This window comes from Engraulis encrasicolus, chromosome 1 (assembly GCF_034702125.1).
Source record: "Engraulis encrasicolus isolate BLACKSEA-1 chromosome 1, IST_EnEncr_1.0, whole genome shotgun sequence".
NCBI classification, from domain to species: Eukaryota; Metazoa; Chordata; class Actinopteri; order Clupeiformes; family Engraulidae; genus Engraulis; species Engraulis encrasicolus.
The window spans coordinates 46,226,108-46,238,082 of record NC_085857.1 but is presented as its reverse complement, the minus strand read 5'-3'; the positions used below and the strand labels follow the sequence as shown (position 1 = coordinate 46,238,082).

The 11,975-nt window shown below is 42.4% G+C and overlaps 1 protein-coding gene across 1 annotated transcript; it reads left to right on the top strand.

The window, feature by feature from the left end:
* The first annotated feature begins 338 nt into the window (after positions 1–338).
* On the top strand, positions 339–5,515 carry LOC134457597 (microfibril-associated glycoprotein 4-like). Its single transcript, XM_063209605.1, has 5 exons — positions 339–409; positions 1,838–2,059; positions 2,988–3,084; positions 4,893–5,060; positions 5,259–5,515. Exons 1-5 carry the CDS (start codon positions 404–406, stop codon positions 5,513–5,515), a joined length of 750 nt encoding a protein of 249 aa, XP_063065675.1. The 5' UTR covers positions 339–403.
* The last annotated feature ends 6,460 nt before the right edge of the window (positions 5,516–11,975 follow it).

Sequence of the window (11,975 nt, the reverse complement as noted above, 5' to 3'; positions counted from 1 at the left end):
AGGCAATAATCATTAGGTACAATGGAATACTTGATGTAACAGCTATGTAATCTGATGTGCTAGTGTTGTGCTTCATTAGCAACTAAGCATACCAGCCCCACCCCCAATCCAACCATCCCCCCCCCCCCCCCCCCCCCCGCCCTCCAAAAAAAAGATGACACCAAGGTTTGACAACAATTGATTGATTCTGGTTTCCAGTAACAGACGGAAAGACCCACCTTATAATCTCTGAAAATATTTAGGTCACCTGTTCATGCGATGTATATATCCTCATTATTTCCTTCTCTGAGAGTATTTAAGGAGAGTGTCTCCTGGTTGTTTCATTGTGCCTCATCTGCAGCAGCAAAGCAAAGGTGAAGAGAAGACCTTACTCATCCTCACAGAAGAGCTGTTCTCCTCAGCCATGGTGGTGAGTCTCATGTTTTATTGTATTTACTGTATTCTTATGGTATTTGTACGTATTGTACGTATAAATATGTGACATAAGTGAAAAGGCATATAGCCTAATAATGAAATGTTGATGGGAATACAACAGGTATTACTTCAAACTCAGTTGATACCACACTTAAAACAGGTCTTTTTATTTAACGGTTCGTATTAATACGTTGTGTGAATGCTTTGCATGCTTTTTTGCAGTGTGTGCATTCCACGTGTGTTCTGTTTACTTTGAATGTGCTGTAGCCCACCACACGTGTCAGTATGTCATGTGACCCTGCATAGCCAATAAAGGACCCTGCATAGCCAAATATCTATTGTACTGGACTTTACTGGGATAGATCACAAAATATCTTTTCCCCAAATTGACTGATAATGCGATCTATCTTGAAGGCTGGACAACAGATCTTTGAGTAAAGGTCATTCTTAATTGGTTGGTCTATGCAGGATGACATGACATGACGACTGCGAGAGGCTACTACACGTCTAAGACACTGAGCAGAATTTTAAAAATAATAATAAAAATTAAAAAACACCAAACAAAATAGAAACAACTAGAAATGCACTCAGAGAGTGTGTACCCCTGCCAAGGAAGCTGATTGCTTGAACATTTGACTATGTTACACCCTAATATTTTCCAAGCATTGACTTACTGTCAATTTTTCCAAGTCTTTCTGCTGTGTCTTTGGAGTTAGAAACTGGAATGTCAAAATTCGCCCTATCCCACAATAGTGAAGAACCTTTCGAAAATTCCTGGATCCAGACTGTGATCTGGATCACCACCAAAATTTAATCACTTGTTCCTTTTGACATTTCCAACAACTTCACAAACGTTATCCTGCTTGCTGACAAACAGACAACCAGACAGACAAACAAACGAACAAACAAATCAACTTGACCAAAAACATAACTTCCTCGGCAGAGGTAATTACCTTGTAAATCAAAAAGATGTTTTATTAGTACTCCAGTAGTGAGAATAGGATGATGGTAAAGCTAAAAAAGGGCAAATTTACAATAACATATTCATGCAAAGAGTCCATTATTGAAAGTAAATTCATAACCTATCAAATACATTAGTTCATTCATTTGTTACATTCAATATGTGTGATGCAGGTAGGCGTTTTTTTTGTTTTTTTTTAAGTCTAGGAGTTGTCTAACCTGAAGGTTTGCAGGTTGTCTAAGTGTGTCTAATGTTAGGCCCTAGCGAATGTCAAAGTGTGTCTATGAATAATTAATAGGCTAGGAATTGTCTGCCACAGCGCGTCTGGATGACTAATTGTGTCTCAGTTTAGGAATTGTCTTCCCCACAGCCCCGTTGGGTGTCTAAGTTTAGGAATTGTCTTCTCCACAGTCCTGTTGGATGTCTAAGTGTGTCTAAGTTTAGGAATTGTCTTCTCCACAGCGTGTCTGTCTGTTGACTCTACTACTCCCCCTGGTGGCGATGTCCCACCCGCTGGTTCACAGCCCGCTCCCCTTCGACTGTCAGGACGTTTACCAGAATGGCTCCAAGCACAACGGCGTGTACACCATCTACCCGACAACAGCTGACCAGCCGGTGTCCGTGTACTGTGACATGGGCTGCACAGACGACGACGCTCACGAGAGCCACGAGGGACAGTGGACGGTAGGCAACTGGTTAATTAATCAATCAGCACTTATACTCATTGCACTCTCTCTCTCTCTCTCTCTCTCTCTCTCTCTCTCTCTCTCTCTCTCTCTCTCTCTCTCTCTCTCTCTCTCTCTCTGTAAATAACATAAAACAAGTGGACAGTGTCCCTTGTAACATATCCCTTGCCTGATTATCATCATGACTTTCAAATCTCTGCGAGACTTGGTCTGACCACGATCATAACAACTAACATTCTTAAACGGCATGGTTGACCCACATACCTTGGTTTGCTACTGGTCGAGGGTAGAAGAGGCTGAGCCAAAGTTTAAACCAAACATTTCTTAGTCCCCAATAGAACGTCTCTGCTTAAACAACGTCACTGCTTTGAACACGCCTCTACCCTGAACGGTTGGAAAAGCTCAAAGTTGATTAGTTCCCGACAAAGTGGGTGGAGTTCCCGCTGTAGCGGGATCCAGATTCTACCTGAACGAGCTCCTGGCCTTAGTGAGTGTAGCTGAGCCGAAGGCGTTGCATCACCACTAAGGCGGAGCCTGGGTAACATATCCCCCACATGAACAATCACACAGGTTTTTATTTGATGGGTAAGAAAGACTTTAAAAAAAACCTTGTCAGTCAGTTTTAAAAGGGTAGTCCCTTAAAGCACGCTTTTCCACCAGAGGAACATTGAAATAGTCACTGAAAAATGTCACTACCATCCATAGCACTCTTCAACTATGACAGTTCATAGGGCCTTTAGTAATACATTACAACTTGGTCACCATTGCCATTCTAGTAGCAGCTGTTTCATAATGGGGGCAAGGATTACTGCAATAAAGTCTTCTAATGTTCATTGGTAGCCTCCAGACTCTCTCCCTTCTGTTAACCAGGGGTTGTGTCTTACTGGAATAAAGTGATAATCTTGAGCCTGTTCCTTTCCCCTCAGGTGATCCTGAAAAGAGTGGATGGAACTGTCAACTTCTACAGACCCTGGGATGCTTACAAGGAAGGCTTCGGGAACGAGGACGGAGAGTACTGGCTGGGTAGGAACAGACACACACACACACACACACACACACACACACACTGGCTGGGCAGGAACAACGCACACAGACACACATTCACATACACAAATATGTGCGCATACACAGACACACAAATATGCGCGCGCGCGCACGCGCACACACACACACACACACACACACACACACACACACACACACACACACACACACACACACACACACACACACACACACACACACACACACACACACACACACACACACACACACACACACACACACTGGCTGAGTATACAACACACGTCTTAACATCTTAGTTCCAAGTGGACACATTTAGATATTCCAAACCTGGTTGCAACAAGTCACTACTTCTCAGTAACCAAATAACACATGTGCACACACACAAACAATTTAACTTAGTTCCTAGTGGACACACACAAACATACACACTTTCAAAGATGTGCATACCGGTATGCATGTGCGCTTACAGTAAGTCTGTCTGTTGACATTTCAGCTCTCTGACTTACATGCACATGTAACAAACACATGTATACACACACACATGCACATACACACACATGCACATACACACACACACACACACACACACACACACACACACACACACACACACACACACACACACACACACACACACACACACATGCACATACACACACATGCAAATACACACACATGCACATACAAACACACACACACACACACACACACACACACACACACACACACACACACACACACACACACACACACACACATGCGAAAACACACACATACCTACACATGCAGGCTGGTAAACAGAGCTCTGTCTCAGTTCTATTTCCTTCCGCCAGCCTGCACCATACAGTAGTTGCCTTAGATGCCTATTCTATTAGGACACTACACTCCTCCACCAGTAACCTTAGATGCCTATTCTATTAGAACACTACACTCCTCCACCAGTAGCCTTAGATGCCTATTCTATTAGGACACTACACTCCTCCACCAGTAACCTTAGATGCCTATTCTATTAGGACACTACACTCCTCCACCAGTAACCTTAGATGCCTATTCTATTAGGACACTACACTCCATCACCAGTAACCTTAGATGCCTATTCTATTAGGACACTACACTCCTCCACCAGTAGCCTTAGATGCCTATTCTATTAGGACACTACACTCCTCCACCAGTAGCCTTAGATGCCTATTCTATTAGGACACTACACTCCTCCACCAGTAACCTTAGATGCATATTCTATTAGGACACTACACTCCTCCATCAGTAGCCTTAGATGCATAATCTACACTAGTCCTCACCAGAGGGTCTTGGATGCATATTCTGCACTATACTCTTCACTAGAGGGCCTTAGATGCATACACTATACTGTTCACTAGATGCATAATCTACTATGACGTTACACTCTTCCCCCACAGGGCCTTAGATGCATTATTCTACTAGGATGTTACCCTTTTCCACCTGAGGGGCTTAAAGTTCAGGTCTTACATGAGATCATGATTAGGCTGTCCTGATGTGTGTGCAACTCTCTAATTTGACTGTTACCTGATCTGTGTCCAGCTCTGTAGAAACTATAGACTGACCTGTTGTTACCAGATGTGTGTGCATCGGTAGAGATCGTGTTTAGGCTGACATGTTGTTACCTGATGTGTGTGCAGGTCTGGAGATGATGTTTATGATGACATGCTGTTACTTGATGTTTGTGCAGGTCTGGAGATGATGTTTATGGTGACATGCTGTTACTTGATGTGTGTGCAGGTCTGGAGACGATGTTTATGGTGACATGCTGTTACTTGATGTGTGTGCAGGTCTGGAGACGATGTATAGACTGACTTGGCCTTCAAAGTATGAGCTGAGGGTGGACATGGAGGACTGGCAGGGTGGCAGTGTCTTTGCCCAGTACACCTCCTTCTCAGTGGAGTCTGAGGACAAAGACTACAGGCTTCGCTTGGGGAACTATGTCGATGGGGGAGCAGGTGAGTTGAATAACTTTATTCCCCAAGAAATGCACACTGTTTGTAGGCCTATGTATTTAATTTCTGTGTTTTCCTTGTCAAATTCCTATACAATTTAAAATGCCACTAAATATAGCCTGTCCTAACAAAACATTGAAATAATACCTGGTTTGAAATACTACCTGGTTTGAAATAATACCTGATTTGTGTGATTCACAGGTAATTCCATGTCCTCCAATGTCAGATTCTCAACCTACGACAAAGACCAAGATGCAAGCTCGTCCAACTGTGCAGATTACCGAAAGGGTGGCTTTTGGTTTACATACTGCGGGAACAGTTACGGCGCCAACCCTACTGGTTTGCACCAAAAGGGGCAAAATTCTGGGGAGGGGATCTTTTGGTACAACTGGAAGAATAACTTCTTGTCCCTGAAGTCCATGACAATGAAAATCAGGAGAGTGACTCCACCGGAGTAATGATCAGAAGTCTTGTACTTCTTTCCTTTTTTTGGCCTTTCAAAGTTTTCCTTTTTGCATGGCTAACAGTAATCAGAAAGCAGTAATCAGTAAGCAGGGGTATAAATAATAATTGTCATGTATTGATGCATCGATCCTACGAACCACTGGTCTAATCCACTATACTCTTTTCAAGCAATAGCTTTCAGTGACCACTGTGATATGTACCACTGCTTGCTGCTGCTACTGTGAAACGCCCTGTCACATTTTTGTTAGAACAATCTAGCCATCCAAATAAAGGTTCAGTGGAGGCAGGGTTACCCCTAACTGGGAGGTGTTATTACTATTTACTTATATGTTGTGGGTCTTCTGAACAAATATACTTAACTGTATTGATATGTAGGTGTACAGTCAATGTAGCAAACCCAATTACTTTTTTAATACTAGGCTAAGCTGTTACTCAAATAATGTGTGACTTGGTTGCTATAGGCCTATAGATTACCATTAGGAACATAGCTCACTAGGAGTTGATTTGATTGTACTCTATTTTCCTAAGTTGAGGGTCTTTTTTTCTGAAATTTCCTAGGCTGTATTGATACGTGATATCATGCAATAAATAAACGAAGCACCACTTCATCTTGTCTCCGGCTGTAATTTCTTTGTATGAAGCTTGAAAGCATGGCCGTAGCCACACATGAGGTAACGGAGGTCCGGACCTCCCTTATTTTTAGAGAAAATAATATTTTTCATACATGAAAAAGGGGATCCTCTCCATTGTCCGCCATTTTGAATTCCCAGAAATCTTTTCAGCTGCAAAACATACTGTAAACTGTGGTCATACTAGTAAATATTAGTTCATTATTTAGCAGATATTCATGAAAAGACCAAAATTGGCAAAAGACAGCATAGTTTCAATGAGCAACATAGTTACAAAAGATACTCTGGGCAACATCCTACACAGTGCACCTTTTAAAAAATTCTGGTGCGCTGCGCGGGCACTACGGACCTCACTTATTTCAAATTGCTGGCTACGGCCATGCTTGAAAGTGGATCCTAGGGGTGCGTTTCTCGGAAGCATACTTGTTAAAAAATCAGTGACGTGGGAAGTTACCAATGGGAAATTGCATTGGACCCAACTACAGTAAGTAGTACTATGGTTTCAAGAAATTCCCCCAAGTAGGCCTACAGGAAGAGAAGACTATACTGCCCTACAAAGGCAAAGAACAGTAACTACACCAACATTGAAATAGAACAAGAGAAACCCCGAGGGGACAAAAAGGTCCAGACTACAGATGGGGGCAGATGGGGCTGACATGGGCCTAAAAGAGAAGCCCTGAGGGACAAAAAGGTCCAGACTTCAGATGGCAGGAAATGGGGCTCTGGGATCAGGCCAGACACCCTTCCCCATTACTTCGTCCACTGATATCAACATTTGCTTTGTGACTCTATTGTGATGCTGTTAAAAGGTGGACCCTAACCTTGTGCACATGTAGAGTAGGCCGATAGGGAGAGGAGATTATACTGCCCTATTGTGAAGTTGTAAGCAGGTGGACCCTACCCAGGTCTTTGCATCCTTGTGCACTTGTAGGAACAGTAGGCATGTAGGGAGAGAAGATCGTAAGTGGACCTTGTCTACGGGAGATTCCTGACTTCAAAACATATTCTAGGCTGCCAAGCTGCTATTTGTTTTAGCCTCTATTCTGACAACAAATATGAATTGAAGTTTTCATATTCTAGCCCTCCTAGCGAACTACTACTGTATTTGTTATAGCAATGTCTCGTAACAACAGATATGAATCTAAAGGGTCTGGATAGGACAATTAAGGAAACATTTACTGGAGAGAGGAGTGAACTCTGTTGAAATTTGATCCTATTTTATCGCATCACTAACATTTGGTTATGACATTGAAAAATGATTACAGTGGGAAGGGTGAACTCTGTTTGTGTTTGAATAAAACTCCATGGACATTTCAAGGACACTGAAGAACATTCAGCTGGAACATTCTTCATACCCTACATAACCTGTAGGCCTACTGTATGTCCACTCATTATATTTCTGCTGCTGTGAGTGGTGTACATGTGTGCATGCCTGCGTATATGGTATCTGCGTATATGGTCGTGCGGGGTGATTTGGTGATTTGGTGTGGAATGACCCCAATGCCAGACGGCAGCCATGCTGTACAGAACACTGTTATAATGTTTCTTGTTGTATTTATATTACTTCTGTAGAGTTTATGCTATGTGTATGCATTCTCTGTATTGTCTCAATTAATATTGCATGTTAGTAGGCCTTGCATCTGGTCTATAAGGCAAATAAAGAACTTTGACCTTGATTTTTTTACTTCTCCATTTTCTGTGTAAAGAACGTCAATATTGTACACCAAGATAAATCGAAAATCGAACCATGCCACACCAATGCAAAGGAGTGTGTGTGTGTGTGTGTGTGTGTGTGGGTGGGGGGGGTGGGGGGGGGGGGGGTGGGGTGGGGGGTGATCCCCTCCTTCTTCTTTTTATGTTTAGTGGCAAGTTGCATAAGATGTGTGCTACTGCCTTCTGCAGAGGTGAGGGAACTCCATTTATTCTTATTTATTCTCCTATATACGTCCATTGGTCACCTAAAGGGACATTCACCTGACGTCATGGATACGGGAACAGTGCTGTCTTGAATAATCTTTCTTTTCACTAGAGACTAACACAGAACCGCTACATAAGAAGCAAAGATGAAGTAAAAACAAATTGAATAAATTGCATCGAAGTTACCACTCTTTATTTCATGGAAACCATACATAATAAGAAACATTCTTAGTATTAATACTCATTCATTCATTCATTCATTCATTCTAATTGGTGTTTATCTTTTTGCAGAGGTTCTCAAGCAAATACGCGTCTTACACACTAAGCAAACATATAAACACCCTTATTCCCGTTTTAAGTCATTATTAGTACTTACTCATTTATTGTGAAATGATATATTTATTGGCCCGGGCACTGGGCCACTGCGCCGGCAACTCGAGTTCGATTCCTGTCCCTCTCTCAATAGTCCTGTCAAATAAAGTTCAAACAAAGTTCACTCTATGTCCACTAGATGGCAGTCTGCAGCCTTTCTTTTTCTCCCGAGTAAAGCCTTCTGCTCTTCTCCACCAATAGACCCCTCCACTGTTTGTACACAGTTATGACGTAATTTGGCTGTGCGTACATCATTGCAACCAGAATCGACCATGCACGAACATTTGTAAAGAAACCATCCAGGTGTTTTTTTTTTCAAAATACAGTGCCCTCCATAATTATTGGCACCCCTGGTTGAGATGTGTTAAAAGCCTTAAAATAAATTCAGTGTTTATTGCAGAAGAATACTGTCACACTGAAAATTGTAGGAAAATGTAGCCTTCAACTCAAATGAATTGTAAGAAAATAAAAAAATCCCTGACTAAAAAATAATTATTTTTCATTAAATCACCTGTTCCACAATTATTGGCACCCTTAACAATTCCCAGGAAATAAATATAATTGAAGCATTTCTGTCATTTCTAGAGTAGTTTACAAAGTTTACCAGAGTATGTAGGAACATTTAATTAGTAATTCATCACTTCCTGTTTCCCTGGGGTATAAATATGACGTGACACCGAGGCCATTTCTCTTATCCACTCTTAAACATGGGAAAGACAAAGGAACACAGCATACAAGTGAGGCAGATGTGCGTCGACCTTCACAGGTCAGGCAGAGGCTACAAGAAGATTGCCACTCAACTGCAGCTGCCCATATCCACTGTGAGAGGAATAATTAAGAAGTTCAAAACAACTGGAACAGTGGTAAACAAGCCTGGACGAGGACCCATGTTTATTTTGCCACCACGCACAGTGAGGAGGATGGTAAGAGAAATCAAAAGATCTCCAAAGCTCACTGTTACAGAATTACAACAAATGGTAGCATCCTGGGGTCACAAAGTCTCCAAATCAACCATAAGGCGCTGTCTACACGCCAACAAGCTGTTTGGGAGGCATGCACGGAGAAAACCTTTCCTCACTCACAATCATAAATGCAAGCGTCTGGAGTTCGCCAAGCGGTATTGGGGCTTCAATTGGGACCGTGTGCTTTGGTCAGATGAGACCAAGATTGAGCTTTTTGGCAACAAACACTGTAAGTGGGTCTGGCGTACCACGAAAGATGCGCATGCTGAAAAGCACCTCATACCCACTGTGAAGTATGGGGGTGGGTCAGTGATGCTGTGGGGCTGTTTCGCTTCCAAAGGCCCTGGGAACCTTGTTAGGGTGCATGGCATCATGAATAGTTTGAAATACCAGGACATTTTAAATCAAAATCTGTTGCCCTCTGCCCGAAAGCTGAAGCTGGGTCGTCACTGGGTCTTTCAGCAAGACAATGACCCTAAACATATGGCCAAAATCTACACAGAAATGGTTCACCAGACACAAAATCAAGCTCCTCCCATGGCCATCTCAGTCCCCTGACCTCAACCCCATTGAGAACCTGTGGGGTGAGCTGAAGAGGAGAGTACAGAGGAGAGGACCCAGGTCTCTGGATGATTTAGAGAGATTCTGCAAAGAGGAATGGCTGAAGATCGCTCTTTCTGTCTTTTCCCATCTTGTGAAACATTATAGGAGAAGATTCGGTGCTGTTTTGTTGGCAAAAGGGGGTTGTACAAAATATTAACACCAGGGGTGCTAATAATTGTGACACACATTATTTGATGTCAAATAATTATTTCTTTATGTGGGATTTTTTCCCCACTGAATAAATGCACTTGTATTGAAGGTTGGATTTTTCTCTTTTTTTCCATTAAGGTCCCATATTATTTAGAAAAAAAATAAAATAATTGGAAGCTAAAAAACACATCTTAACCAGGGGTGCCAATAATAATGGAGGGCACTGTAAGAAAACAGATGGTCATGATAACTTCAGATAGGCATTCCTGATGATGTCCTCAGTCTAGTCTGTATGATTCATTTCTTGTAACAGGAAAACATACCCTACGCTTCTGGAATAGCCTCTTCCCTCTCGAAATAGAATAAAAAGTGTACTTTTCGGAATCTCTATTTTTATCAACGCACACGCTTCAGATCGGCAGGTCTTCTCTCTTTAGGGTCTGCACTGTCTATGTGTGTGTAGTTTACATACAACCTCCCCACTCCCTATTGTACCCATGCCTGCAGTTAACCTTGGGGCGCTGTCGAGAGAGTGCAGCCCATTGACCCGTTCAGAATTAACGTCCTTACGGAATGCGTGCGCATCGTTGACTCAAACACATGAGAGATGTTTGAAGGGTATTCCACTCTTTCGGGTGGTACTGCACTCTAGGGGCGCCAATGGAGGAGTGCAGACTCCATTCAGAATGAATAGGCTGACAGCGCCCCCAGGTGAACTATAGGCATGGGTAAAATAGGAAGTTGGCGAGGCTCTATGTAAAACTGGCTGTGAAAACTGGACTTCTCCTTTAATGAAAAATATAGATTCTGAAAAGTACACTTGTTGTCCTACTTTGAGAGGGAAGAGGCTGTTCCAGAAGCATATGAGATGTTTGTTGTTTAAACTCATGAAACTACTGACAGGACTGAGGATATCATCAGTAATGCCCGTGTCTGTGGTGCCCACTGCATATCTTAAAAGTTAGCGTCACCATCTGTTATCTTATTTAGGAAAAAACACCTGTCGAGTTTCTGTACCAGTGAACGGTGAATGGTCGATTCTGTTCCAACGATGCACACGCAGCTAAATTACGTCATATCTGTTTACAAACAGTAAATGATTCTGAATGGTGTCTGCGTTCCTCCGTTGGCGCCCCTACAGTGCAGTACCAACCAGAAGAGTGGAGTCTCTCGTAATACCCTTAAAACCTCTCCAGCGTGTTTGAGTCAACAATGCACACACAGTCAGTGATGACATGAATTCTAAACGGGTCAATAGAAAGCTGACATTGTTCCTGAAATCACAACATTGAGATTCACTGGATTATCATCACTTATGCCAAAGTTGGCTTCATAGCTCTTTTTCTTCACAGAGGAATCATATGTACGTTTCTCTCTGTCCCATGAATAGACACGATAAGGATACGGCCTGCGATATGTTTGTCATGTGAATTTTAATGTCAATTTTACTCATGGTAGTAAACCTGCCACAAGGCACACAGACGCATGTTCACGGTTCATTATTGACATGAGTGGCTGCAAGGGGCAATGTTGAGAATGTGATAGCCTCAAACAATGGCAAGAGTGAAATGGAACAAACCCCCTGTGTTTCTTAACATTTTTTCCTTCAAGGCCATCTTACCTGTGCCTGAGACAATCATGTGTACATCCACTAACTAGGCCTATTGATGTAGATCTAAGGGATTAATTTCTCCTGCATCAGACGATAATGAATACCTTTACATAGGGAGGGACCAACATGTGTGTTAATTTTGTATTGATTTGGTCTAATTACCAAATTCACAGGCAGGATTTTAGTCCGAACCTCAATGTAGACAAAA

Excerpts from the sequence above, each read along its gene's own strand:
- LOC134457597 (XM_063209605.1), top strand. Across the intron at positions 3,085-4,892 it reads GGACGGAGAGTACTGGCTGG|GTCTGGAGACGATGTATAGA; the intron begins GTAGGAACAGAC and ends ATGTGTGTGCAG. Across the intron at positions 5,061-5,258 it reads CTATGTCGATGGGGGAGCAG|GTAATTCCATGTCCTCCAAT; the intron begins GTGAGTTGAATA and ends TGTGATTCACAG.